The 26,524-nt window shown below is 42.1% G+C and overlaps 1 protein-coding gene across 6 annotated transcripts; it reads left to right on the top strand.

The window, feature by feature from the left end:
• The first annotated feature begins 1,857 nt into the window (after positions 1-1,857).
• IP6K2 (inositol hexakisphosphate kinase 2) lies at positions 1,858-24,658 on the top strand. 6 transcript variants are annotated; one of them, XM_054838134.1, is made up of 7 exons: positions 1,880-1,951; positions 3,239-3,319; positions 17,364-17,662; positions 19,814-20,036; positions 20,829-21,004; positions 22,306-22,481; positions 23,874-24,658. In XM_054838134.1, exons 3-7 carry the CDS (start codon positions 17,461-17,463, stop codon positions 24,369-24,371), a joined length of 1,275 nt encoding a protein of 424 aa, XP_054694109.1. In that variant the 5' UTR covers positions 1,880-1,951; positions 3,239-3,319; positions 17,364-17,460; the 3' UTR covers positions 24,372-24,658. The 6 variants fall into 6 exon arrangements, with proteins under 6 accessions (XP_054694113.1, XP_054694109.1, XP_054694110.1 ...); XM_054838138.1 differs by lacking the exon at positions 3,239-3,319 and having other exon boundaries at positions 1,858-1,951; XM_054838135.1 differs by lacking the exons at positions 1,880-1,951; positions 3,239-3,319 and adding an exon at positions 2,126-2,143.
• The last annotated feature ends 1,866 nt before the right edge of the window (positions 24,659-26,524 follow it).

Raw genomic sequence — 26,524 nt, 5'->3', positions numbered from 1 at the left:
ACCTAATGCTGCCGTGAGCATGTGGGAATGTTCCCAGCGTCTGGAGGGGTCCCATGGGGTGGCACCTCAGCTCCCCTCTCCCTGTGGCTGGGCAACATAAACCAGACATGAGCCCTGGACCAGCTCTGGGCTTGCAAATGAAGATTAAAACTAGAGGCATGTGTCAATAATCTCCAGCCATAACTGCCAGTCGCTTGAGTAAATTATAGACCTGCTCTTTCACAACCAGCTTCATCCCAAAGAGGCGTGGATTTAAAACAAAATTGTTAAATATCCAAGGAAAGTCACCAGTTTTAAATGGTGAGAGACACATACAAAACCAGATTTTGAAATTAAGATAATCATGATGGGAGGAGACTCCCAACAGGCTGCCCTGCTTGGCTTCGACTGTCAGCCTGACGGACAAGAGTATTTTAAGCAGTAAGAACCAAGGGGTATAATTGTTTCTTACACAAGACTGTATGCATGTTTGTACTTAACAAGGAGAAATCAGAGATCTCTCGCCCTCTGAATCTCTCTGGTGAGCCGATGCTCAGCTCTGCAAACCAAGGACCGTTCCTGTGCCCACGCAGGGATGGGCAGCCGGGGAGCGGAGGTGGGAGGTTTGAGCGAGATGCTCTGTGCACGCAGCCCTGCCTCGGCAGCCCATGGCCAGAAAGGCTGTGTCCCTTCTGGAAACAAAGGATGCCTTTTTCTGGGTGTGTTGTACAGCAGAATTGTGGTGGCTTGTGCGGCTGTTAGCTCTCTGACCTTTATTTAAATGAAATGCAGAGTAATTTGTATCTAAGTGGAGTTGTTCTGTCTCATTAGTGTGATTAAATAGATGGCAGAGCGTTACTAAGTTCATTGTCAGAGAGACTGTTGCTTAGTAATTTAAACTGCAATGATCTCATTATTCAGTCTTTTTTCCTTACGATGGTGGCTCAGTTGTTACAAGCGCGTTCATGGGCTTGCATGCAAACCCTGATAACTGCAACGGCATTTAAAACATTAGGCCACAGGCTCTGAGAAGTCATTCAGGGTAAAGCTGAGCAGGGAGAGCCTCCAGGACTTTCGGCTGCATATGCCCGAATGAGATTTTTGGTGGTACAGAAACAGAAAGGCAGAACTAACGGGTGAGCTCAGGCATACCACCCTGCAAGCCGCCTCTGCTTCAGGGACTCAACAGATGCTCTTCCTCTACCTCCTCAGCAGGGCGAGCGGCCAAAGCGGCTCCGCAGCCAGGCCCGTCATGTCCAAACCAACGGCACGTGCTGCACACCAACAGAGACAAACCGTTCTCAGGCAGGCGCTGAGGCAAACCTGACCAGCGCCCTGCCTGTGGCTGCTGCGGCCGGCAAGTCACAGAGGTGTGACTCCAAAGGGCGTTAATGGTGCAGGAAGAGGAAACCCAATCCGCGCCGCACAGGGCTGGCACGGGGCTGAAGGTGCCCGGGTGGGGGCTCAAAGTTTGGGGACAAGGCAGGGCGCACAGCGGGGCCGGCTCTGGCACAGGCGTTCGCCTCGCAAAGCTGGAAGCCACGTCCTGTGTTTGCCTCGCAAAGACGGGGCAGGTCCCGCTCGGAGGCTTCTCCCCGCAGTCGTACTTCCCAGGCCTCGACTCTACGGAGCAGGCCGGCCATCCCCGCCTCCCCATGGCTTCCCTGGAAGGGGTGTGCAGCCAGGCCGGGCTGCGGAGAAGGACGGGGAGGCCCCGAGGGCGCCGAGCGCTGCCCGGACCTGCGGCACCTCCAGAGTGCCCTACACCCCAAGCCCGCCCCGGCTGCCCTAGCAACAGCGGCTCTCGCGGCCGCCCAATCAGCGCACGGCGGTGCGGGCCGAGCTAATAGGAAGGCGAGCGGGAGGGCGGGGCGTACTGGGGTGGGGGAGGGCCGGCCCGGCGCCGCGCCGCCATTTTGACGTCTCAGGAACAAAAGAGGCAAAGCTGCCGCTGGTGCTGGCGCGACACCAGGTAACGGGCGCGTCCCGCCGCTTCCCCGGGCTCGCTGGCCCGCCCGGCATCGCGGGCTCTCACCGAACCCGCCGCTATGCCCCCTCTCCCCCGGGGCGATCGGCTCTGAGGGGGTGGCCGGGGGCTGCCGCTGGGGTGTGAGGTTCGGCGGGGCCCTGTCTCTGCAGGCCTCAGCCCCGCCCGTCGCGGGAGGTCGGTGTCAGGCCTGACGGAGGCGGGGGGTAGGCGGCTGCCCGGCTTCCCGCGGGGGATGCTCGGCGGCAGCCTCGGGTGTGTGGCAGGGGGGGGGGCATTGCCCAGGCTCAGCGGGAAGGGAGGGCGGCACTGCCCTGGTTTCCCCGCCGGGGGAGCGGGAGTAGGGCTGTGGCCTGGCATCACCCCCGGGAGATAGGAGTTTGGTCTGGGGGAGGGGGGGAGCGGACGGCAACGGTCACGGAGGATCCCCGTTCGCGCGCCGTATCGCGCTTCCTGCCCAGCTTTGCCCTCTCCTGTGGGGCTGTGCAGGGGGGCGGTGGGTGTAGGGCAGCCCTGGCTCATTGCGGAGGGGCTGCAGTTATGCGGTGTTAGGTGGCTTGGTGACCCCGGAGCTGGTTGTCGCCCCTTGCTGTTACTCAGCGGTTCTCATCTGTCTGAATCATAAAACGTTGGTTTTCCATTTTGCCTGGGTGATGGATGTGCTGCAGGTTTAACGACTGTTTCATACATTCGGTAGTATTACGAAATAGGGTGCTTCGGGATGTGTTGTATAATTGGACGTCTTGCTCATGAATACCCTTTTTCTGTGTAAAACGGAAATACTGGGTGACGTCTTGTTATGAGCTGGTTTGAGCATCGCAGATTTATAATACCTTGTTAACGTGGCTTGGGGCCCTCAAGCTCTCAAACAAAAACACTTACGGTTGAGGCTTTGGAAATCGGCATTCAGCTTAAGAAAATAAATGTTATCGTTGTTGATAGAATAACAGCCTGTTGGTAGTTACACCCTGATATGTCCTTGGCCTTAATTCCACTGTGAAAAGTACGCATGTTTAACACTGATATCTTTCCTGATACATGTTGGAATTTAATTGCCCTCTACTTTTAGCTTGTCTTTTTTTTTTCTTGACATAGTACCTTATGTGTTCCATATACTCAGGTGTTTTAGAAATGCATCCAGTGCTCATATGGGGGTTTTTTTGACTCATGAACATCTAAGGGGATAGTTCAGTGTCAAATATTGTAATTAGAATTTTGCTGTAATATTTAGTTGAACACTAAAGCTAATGTGAGTTTGTTTTAATTTTTCAGATGGTGTGTTAATGATCACTACTTGATGTAACGGTGAAGTAAGAGTAGAACAGTTCAAATTTGACACTTGAGAATAACACGGTCAGGGTTGTTTTGGCTTTTAAACATCTAAGAATTGGCATCTTTGCTCATAACTTTGCTTATATAAGATAAAAGCTATTTGTAAAATGTAAAGTTGCCTTTAAGTTGAAATTAATTTGCATATTTTCAGGACTTAGGATAACATTAAGGAATGGAAACTGGGTTTATATATACATGCATCCACGCACAAATATGTGTATTTCAAAAACAGGTTGATTAATTTGTTTAAATTTGACTTGTTTAGCATCTTCTAGCTTGTTACTGTAACTTTTTTTTGATTAAAGTATATTACTAAATGAGGAAGAACCCAATGATTTAACTGCTAGAATTCAGGAAAATTTCTTCAAAAAGGAATAATCTTAAGTGCTCAGAAGTGTCTCCTGCTTAAGGGTCGCAGGAAGGATTTCAGGAAAGGATTACAGCCATTCATATGTACTTGTTTGTAAAAATTTCAGACCTTAAACTTGGCCAGGTAGCATTTCATAAATTTATATTAATTCATTTAATTGAAAAGCCATTTTTCTACTTTTTCTGTCTCTGCTGTTTATACCTTTCTGAAATAATAATCTGTTATCTGTGGTACTTTGGTCATACAAGTAATGTAAGCTTTATGCTGCTGTTTCTTCTTGAGGAAAGGTAGGTCACCGCCATCATAACCATGTTGTGTGGTAACTTGGGAAGGAGCTGGAAAACTGGATAGTGGTCAGTCATATGAATGCTGGGCTTTATGCTCAAAAATTCTTTGCCTACCAGTGGCTTGCAAGGAAGACTTCAGATTTGTCAGGCACATGGTTTTAAAAAAAGAGGATGAGAAAAGATGTTAGAGGATGAAACTCTGTTGCCTGTCAGTAGATAGGCTTCTAGCCAGGTCACTGGTATGGTGGTACTTTAACTGTTCTCTAATCAGCTGGGGAGTGTGAGAGGGTGTTTTGGGGATGTTTTTTCTTTTAAAGGATGGGGGAAGGGTATGAACATTGAGGCACTAAGGATGTCTCAGTCTGTCAGCTGTGGTGCTAGGACACAAATGTCTGCGCTTTTGGTTTAGGAATAGGTGGAGGCAGGGAAATGTACTCTGTCAGGTTGATGGTGGAAGACCTACTTCACTAGCGACATTAGATACAATATCCTTGTGGAATTTAAGGGATAAATTAAATAGAAGTCATTCTTAAAAATCTTTAATTCTTTACTGTCTGAATACTTTCAGTGAATTGGCTAAGATTGGGGAAATTCTGGAGTAACTGGTATTAAATGTCAGTTACCTTTGATTCTCATCCGATGGTGTTTGGAATTCAGGAGACAGCTGAGGTGTTTCTCTGGGAGGTCAGGAGTGCTGCTCCTGTAGCCGAGTCTGTGCCTGCCCAAGATTGGGAGCAGTTCTGGATCCAGAATAGGCAAAACAAATGTCTCCTTGGTAATGCTTCTGATGCAGTCCTGCCCGGGTTGCTGCACTTTGAGTAGGAAAGGCTAGGGGCAAAGGCAGGGTTTTGAAGTGAAGCATGATTTGATGTGGTTTATAATGCTAAGCTGAGGTGTAGCTTCTTCCTTCTTGAAGTAGTTCATTGGTTTCCTTAATATTTCTGCACCAGTGCTTAAACACCAAACTTGTTTAATGGGTAGGAAGGTATTCCAAAAGTTCAAATACTGCATCAAAAGATTGAAAGGGCAGAAATTGAGTTGTGACTAAAAATTTTTATTTTAATGCGCTCTACTGCTCTAGCTATACCCAGAAGTGTGGGGGATAAGAGCTAAGTACAGTGGAGTTTTAAACTTTATTATGCTGACATTGTACATTCATAATTCTTGTGTATCTAGTGAGCATGGGCTTGGAACCATTATCTGAAAGCTATCAGGTTTTTACACTGGTGTATGGAAAAAACTTGCTGCCTCTCATTCAGTTCATCCACTTACAGTTGTTGAATTTGCTGATGCTTAGCTGGTCCCTGTTGGCAAGAAGCTGCGGTTGGTTTCCAGGCAACACAGGTCCGGCTGAGCATCTCTGTGCCTTGCTTGAAGAGATGAAAATTTTCCATTGCGGGGAGAGGATTTTTCCTCTCACTAATTCTTTTATCTGGCTTTCTGTCTTGCCCAAGGTTATTCTATCTTTGAAACAATATAGGGATAGTTTTCAAATATTAAGAGGCTACAATTTAGAGTTTTAAGATACAATTGCAAATGTGCATTTCTATAGCTTTTGTTAGAAATATCTCATTAGAATGATGTTTTTGGGCCTTTCGTTACTATTTTGTTTCAAAATAATTCCTTCTTCCCCCCCCCCCTTTTTGCAAAATGCCGTATGACACAATATATGCTGTAAGTAGCTAGAAATTTCTCCTCCTGCAAAGTCTGAAATACTGGAAGACATAATAGAATCAAAGTTGTTTGTTCACATGAAGATCTAACATTGGTTGTGTTTAATCGGGTACTTAGGAAGTTGAAATCACTGAAATCTTTTGCAACGTCTTGACTTGTGTAGTATTAAGTCTTTGAAGTCCTGACTGTGTCTCAGAAAGATACACTGTGTTAGAATAAGGTAATTGATAATCTTCATAATAGGTACAGAAAGTACTCTTTCGCTCTACTGGTTATGAGATATTTAACCTGCAGTCTTTGACCCTGTGTCTGGATTGCTGATGCATATGGAGGATTGTCTATTGGAACCAGTTAGTGCCTAGTTTTGCATTGTTTTACTGGAAAAAGAAAGGCTTTCTTGTAAAATGTTTTTTACCGCTGAGAGTCTCGCTTTATGAAGGCAAACTCTGTGCATGTGCCATGATGAATGGTTGGGCAAGAGACAGCACAGGCGGTGGCTGGTCTGGAGCTTCGTATGTGCTCATCAGCCAGTTAATAGGCCAAACAAAACAGACAAATACTGGATTCACGCAGTAGTCTTTCAGCTGTACTGCCTCTCTTGGTCCTTGTCTTCTGTCCTGCTGTGTTGACATCCAAAAAGTTGGAAGGAATGGGAAAAAAATTCAGATGACTTGCTGAAACTGGTTAATGATGCCCCAGGTTGGTGAGTGAACAAACTCAAGGACAGAAGATACAATTATTTAGGCTATTTTTCCTCAGAAAAATCATACTTAAAAGAAGCAAGGGTTTGGGGGAGGGTGTGCCAGAATCTGTATTAGAATGAGCACAGCAAAAATGTTGATTTTTATGTTCTTGAAGTGCAGAGGGCTTTGAGATTACCCAAATAACTGTGCAATGCTGTGATGCAGAAATTTTCTGCACTGCCTGAAACCTTATCAGTTGTGGGTGCTGCCTAATTCATGCTTATTGAAGATGACCTCTGTCTTTTAACACTTGCTCTTTTCCTTTTTTCATGTCTTTTCCCAGAAGAACAGTAACTTATCTGCCTTGTGTTTTGGGTATATGGGGTCAATGTGATGGCAATTGTTTGTGGGTTTTTTTTATGGTGATGTCAGATTAATGTAGTTCCTTCTTACAAAGATGAGAAGTGAAACTGCTGACGTGATAGGCATCATCTTGATGTCTCTGAGGTGTTAGCTCTTTCAGAAGGTTGATCCAACTTAGTTGGAGGTACAAGGTGAAATTGTTGGGTAGATGTGTTCATACTGATATAACTAGCATTGTAACTGGGAATCTGTTCAAGCTAACTTAGGAAAAAATATGGATCTGACTTAATAGAACCAGTCAGTTTTCTGAAGGGACATTGTGAATATTAAAGTTGAGGGTGTAGTTCTAGATGGGGAGGGAACAAAATGGTTTGGAGACTCATTCCAGAATTCCTGGAAATAAATAGTCTCTCAAGGATGAGGGGTGAATGAAGTAAATGCTGATTGAGCTGCAGTGAGCTGCCTGGGAGGAGGAGGACTGTCATCCAGTTGTTCTGTTGAAACAAAACCTTTCACATAATTAAATGTAAATGCTGATTTCTTGTTTTAAAGTGCAAAAAAGATTTAACATCACTATCCACAGTTTGCTTCCAAAAAATAAAATGGTCTTTCATAAGCTTGACTTCTTGAAATTTATTTCTTTTCCTGACAGTATGCTGTGTTATAGAAATACAGAACTGAAACATGAGCACAGTGTGGATGGTGGTGCTGTATTGCAGGCTTTTGAAGAGAAAATAGGGTTTTGGCAATCATCCTGTTTGAGTCTTCCCTTTTTGGTTAGTGATGGTTTCTCTTTGAAGACAGTTGTGCAAGCCACACTTGCTTGTGCTGTAGTCACTGGCTGCTATAAAGATTGTCTGTAAAGCAACAGATGTGTTTAAGGGAATAAGATTTACTATAGTTGTGTCCGTTACCTGGGCTAATAAAGCTAGGTAGCTCTTTCACATCATTAAATGTATCTTCAGCCTGAGGGGGGATGAAAGCAATACAGCCAAGCTCCTGCAAAAGCTTCCTTTCAAACATTACTGAAATTTATAAGATTTTTTTCAAGTGGTTTTATGCAGTTGTTTGAATATGTGAACTGTATGAGATTAAAATGGATTAATTATTTGACAATGATTATTATGGTGAGCCTGTAACTGGCACCCCATGGTGTACTAAGAGATCACTGAAAGATGAAACATGAAATATGTAAATATTTTTTAAAAAGCATTTTTGAAGTACTGTGCAGGTGTGTTTGTATAAAAGGTCCTTGTCCCTTTTACTAGGAAGAGACTGTGCTTGAAATTAAATTTACCAGGGGAAACAGTCACAACTTTCCCTTTGGTTTTGTTGTGCCACGTCAGAGTCTGTCTTGTAAGATTCCTCTCCTGTCCTTACTTGCTTATGTCCAATCTGCTGCAGTTTAGCAAGAAGCACAGTGAAATTATTCTTTTGTGTTTTAGGGATTTGAACTTACAGAATTGCTCAGTCATTCTGGAAGGAAATATGTGTTCAAGGTCTTAGGACCAAGTTACTTTCATAACCCTTTGTAGGGAAAGAGCATGTAGAGGTCACCGAATCATATAAACTCTTCCAAGATGCAAGTCGGGGTTGTGTTGTCTGAGATGTGTTTTCAGTAGTATTAAATATTTTGAAACATAAATACAATTTAAATGTTAAATGCATCTTATGAACTTGAGCTGTTGTGGAGCAAAAACTCCATCTATCATGATCATCAGAAGTAAAGTCTCAGAAGCCACACTTGAAGCATTATAGTTAAAAATGTGGATGTGTATTTCAAGTCGGATGCCTATCTCCTTCTGGACTACTTTTCAACCATTTTCTACAAATGCAGACTAAACTTCTTCATTTGAAGTATGTTGATGGTATAGATGAATATACACATAAATGGAACGCATGAAATATGTAACCATGCGTTTTGGACACCATTCTTTCTGTAGTAGATGATCTTTGCTTTGTGTTCCTCTGGAAATTTTTGCTCAAGGAGTTAGACTGGATTATAGGATTTGGGCATCTAAGCTTAAATGTAACAGTCTTGTCCTGTGGTCTGCTAGTGCTTGTGGATAAAAAGTATTAGGAATTGGAATTTCTGAATACAGACAGAGAAAATCTTTGTGTAGTTAAGTGGATGTGACCTTTGAAGAGGACTTGACAGTTGTCCTCTTGAGCAACTTCTTGTATATGGCAAATTGGTCACAACTCAAGGGCTGGTCACAAAGATACCACATTCTTTTATCGAGTGGCTGGAAACACAGTTTCCAGACTGCTAAATTCATGGTAATGAGAAAGGCAAAGCCTTGGATTATTTTTAATCTTAATGCTGGAATTTCTGGGGGTTTGGGTGTCTTGAATAACGCTTCCATGTGTGTAATGCACACAATTTAGCTCTTGCTGTCATATTTTCAGAAGATTAAAGGCTGAATGCTATTTTGGTTTCTCCATGACAAAGGGCAGTATTGTCTTTTTATGGCAACTGGTGTTTTTAGTTGCTGATGGCAGAATGCTGTTTTAAGATGGATCGATTTCTAAATAGGAAGTTTAAGTAGCTTCTTAGTTTCCATGGCTTTTTACTTGGAAAAGAAGCTAGTTCTTAAATTACACAATCCCTGGAAAAACTGCACGGATCAGAATTGCATGCTCTTTTCTGGCCGAGTATGCTTAGTAACCTATAACTTGGCTTTATTTTAGTTCTAGGGAGATAAAATAGCTTTACTTGAGAGGTAAAACTCTGGCATTTCTTCAGGGCTTTGAGTATGTAGTTGCTAAGCTTACGGATTACAAATGGTGCAGGGAAAGCTGAAAGCTGTTGCTTTTTGGGATCTTGAAATATTAATTGTACTGAGCACATGACCTCCTCACTGAGGTTTAAGAAATGGCAGCTGAGGGGCTGTTGTGCATGCTTCTGCTAAGAAAAAACAAGCAGCTCTGGGAGACTGCCTTGGTTACTTGATTTGCTTTCCCAGACAAAAGGATTGGGTAACTGGGTTTCTTGTAGTAATGTAGAGCTCGTTTAAGGAAGATAGAGATAATGATTGTGCATGAAGAGCATTAACAGAACATTATGCAACTTCAGATTTTTTGTTTATAGTTTACTACCTTAATATGTTATACTTTCTGTTCCATAATTCTTAGTTTCATCTGTTAAGGTTGTATTGAAAAGGCTTTTTGTATTTGCTACAAGAGGTGTCTCTGCAGATGTGGTGGTAAATTTCCAGGTGTAAAAGACACGTCTTAACCTGCGTGGCAGTGTTTATTTCTCATAGTAACTACTACTGTGTTTGGTTATATTTAAAGAAGACAAAACTAGAACTGCAACTCTGTTTAGAGAGTAAAATGAGGTAACATAAACATGTTGCTAGTTTAAAAAAAAAAGTGCTGAAAAGTGCATCTTTCTACACACTTTTCTGCATCTTGGTGCATCATCTTTCATTTCTATATTATAGACAGAATTCTTAGTGGATGTAAGAGGCCTGATGCTCTGTTTGGGGGGGGAGATCTCTAAGGGTGCTCGTTTATACTCTTGAAGTTCATAGCAGAACAGGATCTTGAATGTAGTACTTGAGTCCTTTGCCATTGTAGCCAGTGTTGGACTGTCCTCTCCTTTCAGTGGAGGGGAAAAAAAGTCTAGAGGAGTAGTACCTTTAGGTGTGACATACCTGACCTGAGGCCTTCAGAAGAACCTAGGGCATTTCAGGATGTTTTTCTGCAGTTTTAAACTCCCTAGAGATTTGTTTAAGTAGTGTTTTTGAAGATATGTTACACTGTTAAATGTTTACAAAAATGTTGCAACACTTAAAAAACCAAACAACCAAAAACCCACTAAATACTATTTCAGCTGTGTTTGGCTTGTCATGTGCCAGTGATAGATGAGCTCTGGGCACAAGGCATAGAATTTTCTTAAAATCTAATGCCAGTGGATGTTATTGAATTTTATTGTTAAATTCCTCCAATAATACAGCAGGAAAAAATGTATACAACTTGATACAGGGAGTTCCTGTAATTGGTATGGAGGAGGGCAAGGGCTGCTGCTTTAATTTATTGAGCTGATGAATAGATACTTTCCACCCAATAAGAAGCATGCATTCTTTCTTAGTGGGAATCTTTTGTTCACAGTCTAATGTTAAAAATAGGATTAGCGTTCTACCTTGATGGGCCAAGACTGCTGCTATCCAGTTAGCTCTGTCACATCTCCAAAGAGTTTTGCAGTCTTGTTTTGTAGAAACTTTGTGCATAAGTTCATGTATAATTCTGGGTTCCTAGAGGGTTCCTGTTTTGTGTGATTAAGTGAATTCAAGGATTTTTTTTTTCATTTTTATCTAGAGAAGTTCTTTCATTTTCCAAACTACAGCAATGTGGTGCTGCAGTTACCAGCCATTTAATAAGGACAGATTAAAAAAAGAGAGAGAAAATTACATTATATCAGCACTTTTAACAAGCAGGTGGTTTCTTTTATTGGTCTAGCCCAAGCACCCTACATTCAGCAAGAAGAATTTACTCTTTTTTGACTTCCTGTATCTGTGGGTGGTTATGATAGACTCATCACTACAGTGCCTGACTCCCATCACCCTCATGATTTTACTACCAGTGAAGGCTGTAGCAAAAGTATTTCTGCTTGGAAAGAGAATGCACATGTAGTCTCAATATGTAGGTGTGGAGCCCTTGGTATTTTACTCTTGGATTTGCAAGTGTTCCTGCTGAGTATTTTTATAAAACTTCATGCTTACTCATCTCTGAGTACAAGTCATGTGGAGATAACTTAATGAATGTTACATTGATTTGCTGCAGAAGAGCTTAAATAACCTTGACTTCTGTAGAAACTTATAGCTCAGCATCCTCTTTTTTTTGTCATCACAACCTCTTGGCTTAAAGTTATACTTAATGAAAAAGGTGGGTTTTTTCCACTCTAGTCTTTCTTCTAAAGTAAGCTCAATGGAGTAGTTTTCTGAAATACCTTGTGGGTCTGGGTATTTCTAGACACTAGTCAAATTTGTAGTGAATGTTGCGAAGACCTACAGCATGTTGCTGCCTTGTGTCATATTTTGTTCTTGCATTTAGGGAAAACAGAAAATGAGACAACTAAAAAGCAATACGCTCACTTGTGTGATGTCTTCCTCCATGCTTGATGCTGTGGCCCTGCCCCTCTTATCTCCCATGATGTTGAAAATTAAGTCAGCTGTATTAAATTTGCATTACTTGCTGTTTAGGGGACAGTTTTTTGTTTACAATGAAAAACAAAATCTGAGAATTGACAATGTACTCTTGTACTGAAGATAACTTTTCCCTTAACGTTAGTTACCAGAGTAAGTGTTTGCTTCCTGTAATTGTGCAGGATTTAAGGCTGCTTTTAAGGCTTTTTCCAAAACCATAGGATTTATATGAGCACTTTATTATGTGGGCTCCGCATTTCTACCTTAATGAGATAAAAAGTTAAAAACTATAGTTTTTATTGCTTAAATTTAGTTGTATTGTTAGTATTAAAGATACAAAAGGATTCAAAAGCATCCTAGTAGCGTATTTGCATTATATTTAGAGGTATAATATTCTCAAAGTTAGGAATCTATTGAAACATGATTTTTCTATTAAAAATGAACATAATCTGTTGTACAGGGTTTGCTCCCTAATCTATATGCAGTTCATCTTTAAAATGTAGTTTTGTATTTCTGGTAGTGTCTTAAGGCAGCTGACTGGATACTAGAGGATTTGAGTATCTCCCATTCTAGTCTTAAGAGCTTCTGGAGCAGAACACACCAGAGTAACTTCAACTCATGAGCTAAGCAACAACTTAAGTGAAAGTTAGAAGCAATTCCTTACCAGTGTTAGACTAGGCAAATTTGGGCTCTCATACCATACGCTTTCTGCATTGATATTTGCCTCTTCATGTCCTTTCTCAGCTGGTATTCACCTCTTCCTGAGTATTCTTCAGGTCGAAGCAGCTTTCTCTTTGCCTTCTCTAATGGGTCACTGATACATTTTTCCTCCTGTTGGCTGGCTGTGCCATTCCTCTGTTTCCTTGAATCTTGGGAAGGGGCTTTACTTTGGTTCAGCCAGGGTTATAGCGTCCTGCAGCAGCTCTGCTCTGCCAGTAGCTACCGCTTCAGCTTCCTTCTTGCACTACCCAGCTCACTGAGAAAAGGCCAGGCAGAAAGCTTTGCTGCCTTGCTATTTCTGTCACTGTAAAGCTGATTTATGGCTATTTGGAGCTCCAAATAGTGACTACCTAAAGTAAAAAGTCTGCACTTGAGGACCCAGTTTTAACAGGTTGGTTAGGAGGGCAGCTCAGCATCAGTAATTCTGCTGTTACAAAGTTTTGGGAAGAGATGGTGTTTCTGAGATTGTTATGAAGGAGGGAGCTGCTGCTTAATTCAGCTGTGCTCTCCAGAGGATGTGTTCGTTAATGCAATTACGTATGGGACTAAGTTGAGAATCTGTAATGACATGAAATACCTTCCAAAGAATGCCGTCACCTGAGATTAATATTAAAAGTCTGAAAACATGAGTTTATTGCAATATTGTTTTGATAGTCATTGTCACATGTGAATTAGAGCAAGATGTGTGTTCATGTCACTTCTGTTTTACAGATTTGGGTTGTAAACATCTTTTGCTGCTTACTGTAAGAATGACATTGCTCAAGCTATTGTTATTGTGTCTAGATGAGTTCTTACTTGCTTCCTTCAAGTTATGTTAGATTTTTCTCTTAAAATGCTTGACATGTGAAGGAATAGTACGTCTGCTTTTTTTGGTGATGTGTCCTTTGAACAAAAGATCTTATCCAAAGGCACTTAAAAGCACATAGGAAAGAAAGGGCAGGGTACACTGAGCCTGCATTTGGTATCTGGGAAAACTGCCTAAACCCAGCTGTTCTGGGCTCTTTCTTGTCCAAAGAGCATTGAAAACAAACAGGCTGTAGAATCAGAGGAAAGGGAGTGAAGAACTGCATTGTGCTTATGCTGGTTGACATCAATGTCGCTTGAAGCTGTTGGTCTTAGGTCAAAGTTTTTGTTTCTGAGGAAGTGTAACCAATTTGACATACTTGTGAGGTTGTTTATGGAAGTAAGATTATTTATAACTGAAACAGTGCAAAGCATTTCTGATGGGCATTACAATTGTGCTCCAGGTCCTGTTGTTAATCTGAGTGGCAAGATTCCCAATATTAAGTAGGGCCAAAATGACAAACAAATCCTGATTGTAGTGGTTAAAGTTAAAGCATGCAGCGAAAAAAACATTAAGTTCTCACTGAACTTTTTTGCAAATGAGAGAACTTCACTGGATGAAAACAAACTGAATTTTTAGGTAAACTGTGCTGCTTATCTTGAAAGACTAAAATGTATTAATTGTTCAAATTGCAAATGAAAACCTCTGGACTCATTAAAATCTAAATTATTGACAAGCTTCTGAGGGCTTGCTGCCTTCTTGAGCACTGTTGCTCTGTTCAAATCATGTATGCATTATAGATAGTAAATTGCTTTGCACAAATAAGGAGCTAAGTTAAAGACTTTATAGCAAGGAACTCCTTACTGATGCTCTGTTCGGCAGTCCTCTTGCACAGTTTTAGACTGCATGGCTGTATTCATACAGCTTTTTCAGCAGGGGCACGTACTATGACAATCTCAGAGAAACACAACACGTGGGAGCTGCATTGTGGTTTTGGAAGATACAAACAGGAGAGCTTACTAATACAGTCACAGTAAACTACTTTTGTGACTTTGCCCCTTTATCTCTGGTAGATTCGCATTTGCCTTGTGGTCATGCGGACTGGGTACACTGTGTTTGACTTTGTATAGATGTTTCTAACATTTTTCTCTCAAAAAAACCAAACCAAAACAAACCACAAAACCAGCCCTGCCTAAATATTTCATAAGTGATATTTTTATATCATCAGAGCTATAAAAACTTGCTTTGTTATCCCTTGAATAGGAAGTTACACTGTGTGATGTGCTGCCAGATCTTACTTTTTCAGGAAACAGTAAAGTAGCAGTAGTCCTGCCCAATTCTGTGCTTGGCAGTTCCATTGCTGAGTGAACGTAGTGCACCATCTACAAGTGTTGTCCAGACCACTTGGGTATATATGAAAGCAAACAAGGTGAGCTGCTAGTAATGAGCTCCCTGAAGATGTATTGGGTAAACAAGGTGTTGTGCATTGTCTGTGTTGGAGGCTCTTTTTGCTAGAGTCAGTTCTATGGCGTAAACATCTTCTAGGCTTAACTCCTGATGCAACTCTGCTCTGATGCAGTAGGACTAGGCCTAACTAGGTGTTTGAGGTTAAGGGATGTTGCAAGGTACTTTCTAAGTTTGAATTGCTGCAGGTGCCAATCAGTGTCTACATCAGGGGCAATTAGGAAGACGGCCACAGAATGGTAATGCTGTCTTAGAGTGGCTCTTGTAATGCTGATGTACTGTGATATTGAAAGTGGCTGTGCCAGTGTAAAGCTCTGTCACCACAAGATCATGTATATAAGTAACTGTGCCTCCCAGTGAAAGCTGGCACTCTTCTGGCTTTCCCTGGGAAATTCCAGAAAACTGGAGGCATTGTTGGCTCTGGGAAGTCCTGCTGAAAACTTGAGACTTGTAAAATTACTTGTAAAATACAAAGACTTGTAAAATACAAACACAGACTGAAGCTTAGCATTTCTCTAATTTAAAATTGAAGCAACTCTCAGTCAGAGCTTACTTGGGAACTAATGTGGCTTGCTAAGTGTGTGTTTGGTGAAAGGCTGAAGTATGTTATATAGCTGCTGGTAAGCTGACTTAGTCAAGTCTAACATGAGAATAGTATGGTCCTTCGTGGACTGGGTGGTATTGTGGGGAGGCATCGAGCAAGTCCATGAGTCCAAAGCACTAACAGTGCCACCTTCTGACTGCGGCAGCTGCAGAGGTGGATTGGACTGCCTGGTGTTTGAGGTCAGGCCGGGGTACACAGCTTTCCGACTGCCTGGGCACTGCAGTGTTGCTCAGCTTGGTTGTAGCTAAATAGGTTTTTGGAAATGGCTTGTCTTGAGTGGAACTGAGAGGCTTTTACCTGTGTGTCTGTAAGTTGTCAAGTTGTTGATGTTGAGGTCAATGAGAAACTTCTCTGAGGATGCAGTAGCTGCATTATGAAAAATACTAGGAAAGTAGTACAAATAGAGATGGGAAGTTTACTGATTTTGGTCTAATATTAAAATATAAATAGAAAATCAGAAGAGTATTGTTTCTGGGAAATACTATTCCAGATTAAATTTTACATATTTTTGCAGAGAAGACCTGAGTTGTTTTCTTTATTAAATGATTTGTTTGTGGTTGTTTGGTTTTTAAAGCTGGTAACTTTTTGTCAAATAAGGCTATTGAAAGAAAGGAGAGGAAAAAAACAGCTAACTGGTGTGTAGTGAGTAAAACTTTATTGATCTGTTATCCTCAGGTGCAGGTAAACATTCCAGGAGCTGGAGTTCAGTTAATTGATCTGTTGTTTCTTTAAGCAGTCTGGTTGTTTAATTCAATTAATGTCCTTACATACAGGGCATGCTGTAGGCATCTGTAGTTCTGCTAGCTCCGCTGCTTCAAGCCTGCAGGTCTCTGCTTTTCCAGTTAGTGTAAAGCTGTTAAATATCTAAGGAGGACAAATAAAAATAGACCTGTGACCTAGAACACTTTGTAGTCTCTTTGAATTAAGTGCATTATTGTTCGTGTAATGATCTTCAGACAATGTAAGTACGAGGTTGTTTTTAGCTGCAAAAAGTTAATCGTTAAAGCTCAGGTCTAAAATTAGAGCAAGTCAACTTAAAAAAATAACTGGAAGCTGCAGATCAAGACAGTCATGGGTGGGTTGGGTTTTTTTTTAGTTTTGCTCTTTTAATTGCGTACTGAATTGCAAGCTGCATGAAACTGGAGGCTGGCCAGAACTGAGCAGTGTGTAGTCACAGGGGTACAGTAGCGGATCTTTGGATGCAGATGGCACAAAACACTGCCTTCTGCTGTATTTACGCAAAAGTAAGTTCTTGGAAAATGGCTTATTAGCATTATATTTTTTATCTGAAAAGTTAACATCTACGTAATATTTAAAATATCTCGCATGGTGTTGTGAATAAACCGGTGAAATAAGTGTCCGGCCTGGACCTCGGCAAGTTTCTGTGCTTGTTGGCCTTGTCTGGAAGGGGGGAATTGTAAACTTGGTGTTAATTACGGCTTTCTCTGGCTGCCTGGGATGTGTGCTGGTAGCCTTCAGCGCGGTGAGGCGGGGATCGCTGGGAACGCTGGTGGGTCTGGCTCTTTGAACGGACGTTGGAGAGCGTTAGGCATAACTTGAAGTAGGTGTCGCCAGGACTTATCGACAATATTTTTAATTTAAATAACAAATAAAAAAACACGCCGGGAGTTTTAGCCGCAGCTCGCCCCCTGGCCAGCGCCGCCGATGCGCATGCGCGGTCGGGCCGGGAGAGCGCCCGCGGGGCTGTCCGCCCCGCCCCGCGGAGGCTCCCATTGGCTGCGGCGCGCTGAGGGGCGGGGCCGCGGCGTGCCTGGCTGGCTGCGCCCCGAGCGGGCCCGCAGTCAGCCGCCTCCGTAAAGCGAGCGGCGGTCGCTCGGCTCCCCTCGGCTCGGAGCAGCCTTCGCGGCCGGCTTTGGTAGCGGCACCGCTTTTCAGCCTTGCTTGCCCAGGCCTCCGCGTGCGGGGAGACTGACGGCCCGGCGCTCTCTTGTGTTTGTTTTAACAGACTTTTGAATCGGAATAAACACCTTCAGGTCTCGGAGGCTTCTGGCTCTGAACTGCCTTCACTGCTGTCGCCTTCTTCTGTCTAATGTGCTACAAGGATGAGCCCAGCATTTGGAGCTATGGAAGTGGAGCACTATTCCAAGGGAGTCCTGCTCGAGCCTTTTGTCCACCAGGTTGGAGGACACTCGTGTGTCCTCCGGTTTAATGACAAGACCATCTGTAAACCCCTTATTCAGAGGGAACACCAGTTCTATGAGACTCTCCCAACAGAAATGCGTAAATTCACTCCGCAATATGAGGGTAAGTTACCAAACCTTAGGGTGGTGTTGAGTTTTTTTCTTTCTGTAAATGCAAGCGCGCTGTGCTCTCTGTTATCTCTGAAATTTCTTCTCTCTGTGGAAGAGATTTTAGGGTTTTCTTTTCATATATTTTGATGTTGTCTGAGGCAGGCTTTGGAGATGCAGGGTGGAAATGCTTGCCAAGTTGGTGTTTGGGCTGACTAACAGCATTAGAGTAGAGCAGCTCTGCTGGTGATAGCCCATATATCTTCCTTAGGCACAGGTAAGTAGCTAACAGCTTGTGTATGTTTTCAGTAATTCTCTGCTGCTTTTTTGTGGATTTCTAAATATTTTGGTTTGCCACTTGTTTAATCTTTGTTTACAGGGATTTGGTAAGATGGGTTGACAGTGTTTTGTGTAAGCTTAGTTGTGGTCTCCTCTGTTTTGGATTTCTCCTCTGACTGGTTTTGATCACAATAAATACATGTCAGTAAGGTGTCTTGTTGAATATTTGCAGTGTTGTTTCTGCCATTAAGGAAATGAAAATTCATGGCATTTAGGTAGGCAAGGATCAAGTAGCTGTGATGAGGCTGAGTCAGATGTTATGTAGGAGTGGAAATTCCAGTTCTCTTAAGCATTGTGCTAGTTAACAGAAACACTTTTCTTTCTCTTCGTTATTCCATCAACTGCTGCCTGGTAATTAATAAATAATATGTCTGAAGCATTTGTATAAATGGAGTTGCTTTTTAAAGCACATTGATTTTAATGAAGTTTTGCATACTGTTTGTGAAACTGGCGGAAGACTTCAGAGGAGATATTTGAAAGTTACACTCCCTGCATGTTTACAGAGACTTTTTGACATGTCTAACTACGAGTTCTGTTGAACTGGAAGAAAATGTGATCTTTGAATGATACTTCTCAAAAATGTAATAGAACAATTGTACTAGCGTATATGGCTTTTTGGGGAGTGTGGGGAGGGATTTAGGGGTGTAAGGGGCCTCATTTGGTCCGTCTCTGTTGTTTTTTCCAGGATAAAGCCAAAAGCCATTTGCTAGCTGGCTCCCCCTTTTTTTTCCTGTTGTCCTTTCCTTTGTGGCAGCAGGACTGTCAGTCAGAGCTTCTGCACTCCCTGCCCCAGCTACTGTAGGTCTCGGAGCCGCCTGCCCAGCTCAGAAGTGCCAATCTCTCGCCGAGACCTCTCCCCTCGGGCCTAGTGATGAGCTGCAAGGACTGTGCAGACTGATATGAGAATAAAGATAGAGGACTGAAAAATAAAATTAAAAACCACAACAAAAAACCAAACAATTCAGACAATTGTTGTGGCTTCATTAATCACTGAAACATGCCAATGTAGCACTGAGCACATCTCTGTCAGAGCGCTCCACTAAGACTCTTAAAATGCAGTGCAGTGCTCTAGAGACTCTTGAGGGGAGGATGAGAAAAAAAATTGCTTTCAAGGTTCACCATATTTCTGTACCGCAAACATACTTGTTTTGTACTGCATTTTTGTTATTTATTTCACAAGATTGCTGCATAACCAGTATCAATAAAATATATTCCAAAAAGGAGAAGAAAATGTATAATTAAACATGGTGATTCTAAGTGGAAGTTTTTGGACTAGTTTCTATTGTAATGTGACATTTTCCTTGTTTTGCTCTACTTGCAAATCTTTTCTTTCCCCTGGGGATCTGTTAACCAAATCCTGTTTGGATAAGTGCTTTTTGCTTTGCTGTCATGCAAAACTTAAAGCTTTTGGTGTATTTTTTTTTTTGTGCAGGTCACTTTCACTGCAAGATGTTAACAAATGTTTTACATCTCGCTTAGGGTTAGACCAGTCAAGTTTTTTTAAATTAATAAAAACTTTTATTAATTGAAATTGTCTCCTGTTATTATTTGATTCTCACTTGACTGCATCAGAGAGAGAAAAGAACCTTTTGTATCATTGTTTTGTCAATATGATAAATTGTCTTTTGTGAGGTGTCATTTTTGTCTAGGTCTTTTGACATTTGGTAGGTTGGCAGATGGGGTATGGCCTGTGGCAAGATAGAAACTAAGGACCAGGGTAAGAGAAAAAAAACAAAGTTGCTATCTTCTTAGTATAAAATCATGCGTTCTAAAAGGCTGGCTTGTCACTTCAGCAATTCACAACTGCCTGTGTCCTTTCTCTCTTCAGGTGTGGTGTCAGTGAGCTTTGAAGAAGATGAAGATGGAAATTTGTGTCTAATAGCATATCCACTAAATGGGGACCACGATAATTTAGAAAACTTAGATAATTCTGACTGTGAACCCAAAAGTAAGCTGTTGCGATGGACTAACAAAAAGACAATGTTGTTAGAAAATGAGAAGATATCTAAGGAATGGGTCCGACAGCACAGGAAAGAGGAAAAAATGAAAAAGTAAGTTTGATAGGGAGAACTGGAATGTGGAGTGTTGAAGCATAACATTTTTTGCTGTCACATTAGGATCTAGTTTCCAGAATTCCAGAGAATTCTCCAGAAGTCTTTAACTTTCTCTCGTTTCTTCTGTTTTTCCTGACCTCTTCAGTGCAGACAAGTTTAGTAGTGAAACTAATATGTCCTCAGCCCAGTAGCACATTGAGTCTTTTCATTATTCTCTTTGCTGTGGTCAACCAAAAAAGGTTTCCCAATGTTGTTTTTGAAGCTAAAAAAACCAAAACAAACCAAAAACCTGCAAAAGCACAATAGTTGTATAAAAACAAAACAAAAATATCAGTGTTGCTATATATGGCATACTTCTGTAGGAATCCTGCTTTATCCATGTTAGTGACCTTTTTCCCCTTGTTCATTTATGCTAATTGTGCCCACTGTAAACTGTGAGCTGCGATGTGTTGTGCTAAAAACAGTGACCTGAGCAAAGGATCAATCTTAAACCATATCACTGCTACCTGTATTACTTCTATGGAAGTAATTCACACAGGAAAAAAATACATAACTAGAATTGCTACTTTGTAACATATTTGACTATGTCCTAATTTATATTAATATGGAAGTAGCTTTATAATGGTTGATGGGCCACTTTTCCAGTTGTATGGAAAGCAAAATAAAGCTTAGGCTAGCTGTTAGTGAAGGTGAGCAAAATAGCTTGTAAAGTTAAATCCACTGACAGCCCCTTTAAAGAACTTATTTTTCTACCTGACCTGTAATTTGCCACTTTATTCTGTTTTCTAGTCACAAATTGGAGGAAGAATTTGAGTGGCTGAAGAAATCTGAAGTCTTGTATTATACTGTAGAGAAAAAAGGAAATGTCAGTTCACAGTTCAAACACCATAATCCTTGGAGCATGAAATGTCACCAGCAGCAGTTACAGCGGATGAAGGAAAATGCAAAACACCGGAATCAATATAGTATCCTTTCCTGAAAGTACCTTATAACAATGGAATGAGTAGGGCTCTGCTTTTTATTTCTTCAATGTGCCAGGTAAAAGTATAGGACGGGCTTCATCCAGAGACACTCTCTGAAGCCATGATTTATTTGGTGACTTTGAAGGGATTGCCAGCATTTTCCAGAACATGGGCTTTTCCAGCATGTAATAAAGAAGCTAGGCTAGGAAATTCAGATAACTTAATTCAAATTTACAAGTAGTGGATTAGTTAGTGGAAAGGTTTTACAACAAGCTGTGTTTGGGGTCTTCCACAAAAACAGTTTACTAATGAAAGCTTTCAAAGAAGACTTCTGTCACCTTTCGTTACTGTTTTGATATTGGTGATCATAAAAGCTAGCATCATCTTTCCCTTTCAGCACCTTTTTAAATATAGAGGATTTTCCAATGCCTGGAGTTGTCTACTTCTACTAGTCTCTTTTTGGTGAGTCTTTTTGATAAAGAAAAGATTAATATAAATTGTCATGTAGGATTGGAGCATGAGAAACACAAAACTGGTGACTCAGTCCATGAAAGCTGAAGCACATATTGTTTTTGTCCTCTGGAACTGTAGACAAACATCTCTGCCTTGTGCATTCTGTGGGGAAAAAATTTAAAGAAGTCTTGCTATATGCAGGCTTGAATGCAACAGATAAATCCTGCAAAAATATTATCTATATATTTAGGTAAACAAATTCATTGTGTGAAGAGTTTCATTGAATGGATTATTAGAACACCTCTGACTAATAAACTGTTCAAAACAATAGAAAGCATTTCAAGGCTGATATCTCCACCATTTCACTGTAGATGATTATTAAATTACCTAAGTAGAAGTGTGTGATATCTCTGGAATAGTATTACTACAGGTGTTCTGAAGTGCTTTTTAACTTTTGTGTTTCAGAGGTGGTGTGAAAATGCTTCACTGTTTTTTGAATGGTAACTGACACACTCAAAATCTTCATTCCGCACAAAAAGTTGTCTCTTGCTAGACAGGAAATACATCATACTTCCAAGTCTGTGCCTCAGCTGCCAGATTATATTTTTATATGTTACTTTTTTCACTTAATGTGGAAATTCACCTATCTTTAGCTCTAGAGACCAGTGGAACCGGAACTAGATATTCACTCTGCTTTATGCTGAGCTTATGTAACTAATTTTTTGATAGGCTGCTATATACTGGGCATGTTTTGGGTATGCTTGAAGTTAAGACTGTGGGACTGTAAAATCTGTGACAATGGTTTTAAAACCTGTATTCCTCATTGTGAGGGTTGTTCCTTAACTAATCAGAATTCATTTTGCTGGAAAATCTAACATCTCGATACGAAGTACCATGTGTGTTGGACCTTAAGATGGGAACCCGACAGCATGGAGATGATGCTTCAGAAGAGAAGAAGGCTAATCAGATTCGCAAGTGTCAGCAGAGTACATCAGCTGTTATTGGAGTCAGAGTTTGTGGCATGCAGGTGAGAGGAAAACTAATTATCTGTAGGGCAACAGACTTGCACCCATTTCTGTTAGTGGGGTTTTGGGCTTATGTAGTCATCCCATGTGTTGCTATCCTTCAGGTGCTGTGCTTCATTTCCTTCAGTGAGGGGGTTATCACTGGTTGAAGGTGGCAGCATCTGCAGGAGCAACCTGCAGCATGTGCTCCGCATCAGTGAATGCGTTCTCTGAGCACAAGAACAGTCTCCGGCACCATAGCAGCAATTCAAAACTGTGTAGTAAAATTACTGATTTGATAAACATTTCAGGGTAGCGTAGGAAACATTTGAAAGGAGGGGCTGCCAGTACGTGCATTTTGAATAAGGCATGTGGAAATCTGCCAGAATATTAAGAAGCAATCAGTTCTGTCGTGTAGACTTTGAAAAGCCACAGGTCTTTCACTGCGTAAAGTAGATTTGTTGCAAAGTGCAGACAAGAAGTGGCTTGGTAAATGTGATAAGACTCGTGGTCAAATAAGGAGATAGAGTTGTGTGGACTTTCACCTGAAGTTTTTATTTACTTGTTTCTGTATTCCTAGAGTGACAAATGGGAAACAACTTGTTTTGTATTTGGGGCTTTTTCCGAAGCCTTTCTCCTCCCATCCAGTAGATTCCAGGAATGCCAGCAGTGTTTGCTAGGACTTGTTCCACAGCATGACTATCAGCATGTTTGGTGTTCGGCTCACTGTTTAACTTCGGAGAAAAGCACGAGGCAGAAATGGAAGTGTGGGAGCTGCATTCCTAACCCCAGTGTGCTGGGATTTGTTCACCTTCCAGTGTAGACCTGTGCTGGAAAATGACGAAGTTTAGAGGCAGCTGCAATCCTTACTTGCCCCAAATGTTTAGGCATTATTGAGCTGTGTGGTGTATAGACTACTCTCCTATAGGAAGGAATCTTCCTGCAGGAGCATCTCCGACTTCTTTCAATGCAGAGGATTATGGGGCACACCTTAGTTTTAAATAGGAGCATTTGCTGTTGCTCAGAGCTCAGCCTTCTGGGAATCAACTGGTAGGCCTGTGAGCAGAGGCATGGAATGCGCTGAACGAGTGGCTGTGGTACAAGTTGTAGCTTGACTTTGGAGATGTTGGCTGCAGCTTTCCTAATCTCACTTAAACTTTTCATTCTTACATTCCCAGTGGAAAAGCTCAAATCTAAACTGAAGGAATTTTCCATTTCCTCCAAGTTCCATAGACACTGCTGCATCTGTTGTTGTTAGCAGTTTCTGTAACTGTGCAAGAGCAATTTTAAGAGTAGTATGTCATCTTGTAAAAGCTTTCCGTAGCATGATTTTTTCTTTTTTTTTTCTGAAGGCTTTGAGTCAGTATTACCAGCAATTTTTAACTATTCCTTTTGTCCTGTGTTTGTATATGCAGGTGTACCAGGCAGGCACCGGCCAGCTAATGTTCATGAATAAATACCACGGAAGAAAGCTCTCAGTCCAAGGATTTAAAGAAGCACTTTACCAGTTCTTTCATAATGGCAAATACCTGCGCAGGGAACTCTTTGAATCTGTTATTAAAAAACTGACTGAACTCAAGTCTGTCCTAGAGAAACAGGAGTCTTACCGCTTCTATTCAAGCTCCTTGCTGATCATTTATGATGGAAAGGAAAGGCAGGAAGTTGCTGTCGACTCAGACCCAGAGGACTTAGAGGACCTTTCAGAGGAATCTTCAGATGAGTCAGCAGGAGCATATGCCTACAAACCAACTGGTAGTACTGTTGATGTCCGTATGATAGACTTTGCCCACACAACCTGCAAGTACTATGGAGAAGATAGCGTGGTGCATGAGGGCCAAGACACGGGTTATGTTTTTGGACTTCAGAATTTAATAGATATTATTAAAGAAATAAGAGACGAAAGTAGCGAATAAACAGTGTGAATGCACATCAGTAGAAAGCACTATTGTGACTCTTTGTATTCCACAATTATTGGCCACTTTCTGGTGGTAGGAATCTTTACAGGCTCTGCAGGGATGGTCCTGTCAGAGTCAGACTTGTTCAGAGGGCATTTACTTATATTGGTGCTGGACCTAGCACTGGCAAAACTTGGTATCCTTATTTATTTTAACTTTCTTAAACATTCCATATTTGATTACTCAGATACCTCTGTTATACCTGTGTGTATACGTTCCAATAAAATTCTTTTTGTTCATTGTAAGTGAGGCTTCTGTTGTTGCTGGTGACTGAGGAAGAGGTGATCTTTCTGGTGGTGTCATGCAAAAGCCAGTAAGGCTTACCTGGCTTCTGAGACTGCGTGTGGAACAGCACATCTGTCCTGGGCCTCCTGTCAGCCATGAGCAACTCCAACAGCCACCGAGCCGGCCAGGGGCTGGAGCGCCAGCCCTTTGAGGAGAGGCCAAGGCAACAGGGCCTGCATGGACAGGGGAAAAGATGGCAGCAGGCTGGGTGAGAGACCTCCAGAGGTCCCTTCAGCCAGAATGATGTGACTTTGATAAGCGAGACCTTGTCTCTCAATCTCCCAACAACCTTTTTCCTGTTTCAGGATCTTATAAACTAGATCTCATGCTGTGTAACCCATTTCTAGAGAGCTACTGACACTTTTTTAATCTAAGCTGAGCCAAAACATGCGTAAAACTCCTACAGGATTAGCTGCAGTGGCAGTGACCGGGGAGAGCTACAGAGCCTGAAAGGTATCCTAAGCGGCTTAAAATCTTGCTTGGGACAAATGGATAGGAAGGAAGCATCAGAAAGTGAGAGGACAGTAACTGAAATAAAGATAACAGAGTAACTCCAAACCACTGGCTCTTCTTTCGAGAGGAACATTTGTTTATCTAACCATTTGTAGATAAATGATTTCTCCCCTTGTAAAGCACGTAAGTCACTGTGATAGTGTGAAAGAGAACTGGGTGTGGAAGTGCTGACGTAAGTGTGGGGATGCCATTGCTTGTTACAGTTGCCCGGGTTAAAGCAGCAAGTTAATGTAGAAATGGAGAGTTTGGGGAGCTGGGAGATGCTGGGATCATCTCCCCAGCCCATCCTTTGGCTTTCCACAGGTGTGTCGAACAGGTGGGATGTTACCGGAAGGCTGCGGATCTGCTGGTGGAATGTCACCCTCCTCCATCGGCTATAGCCCTGCGGCTTTAGTTGCAGCTTTAGTTTCATGTTCCCCGGCTGTTGCTATCAAGTTCTACTGATCAAAGTCTGTCTGTCCTGTGCTCTTTTGTACTTTTTGAACAGGTTTTTTTTTTTATCTTTGGTCTTACAACATTAGTTTGTGATTGCTTTTTTTTCCTTTCTTCCATAGTGTTCGGGCACAAACTGATGTTGGTATTAAATAGGTATTTTTACATCTTGCAGCCACCTTGCTATTTTATGTCTGCACGTGTGCAACTTCCTCGTGAGGTAGGTTTGTCCATCCTTACCTTGCTGTTTATTGCTGCTTCATGAGTCTGTGGTGCAGGGTGTAGCTGACATGAGCTGCTCCCGGCACTGGCTGTAAAAAGCCTTGGGCAGGAGGATGGGGCTGTTTAAGCTTGGCACTTTCGATTGCAAAATGCTTCAGGCTGCAATCAGCCAGGTTTCCAGCTTGCTGTCCCTGAGATGTGCCGCGTGTGAGTCAGTGTGCCCGGAACACAGAGGGGCCGCGGCTGCAACGTGAGGTTTCCTTTTCGGTTTTGCTTAGGATGTGATGCCCTCTGCTAATGAGCTAATGACGAGCCTCTTGGCAGGCCCCACGGCTGCTGATCACTGGCGCTGCGTATGAGTAAGCCTGCCTGTGCAGATTCATCTGATACACAGTTTGACTTTGTAGCCTGAAATTAGCAGGGATAAAGTCCTCTAATGTACTTGTGTTACGTAGGAACTCTGGAGGGAATTCATAAAATCCGATGAGAACAATCGCATTTGCTCTGATGCAAGCTGCCTCCAGAACAAGTCCTCTTTGTTTGGCTGCCTGCGGCCAGGGCCCTGGGTACAGGCAGGGAGCTGCCCTCTCAGTAATGCTGCCAGCAATGTAAGCTTGGGTCTAGACCTGGTCTAAGACCAGTGCTGTGTCAGCAGCCAG

This window comes from Grus americana, chromosome 11, assembly GCF_028858705.1.
Source record: "Grus americana isolate bGruAme1 chromosome 11, bGruAme1.mat, whole genome shotgun sequence".
Classification (NCBI taxonomy): Eukaryota; Metazoa; Chordata; class Aves; order Gruiformes; family Gruidae; genus Grus; species Grus americana.
The sequence above is the reverse complement of the archived record's forward strand: the minus strand, read 5'-3'. Positions and strand labels throughout refer to the sequence as shown.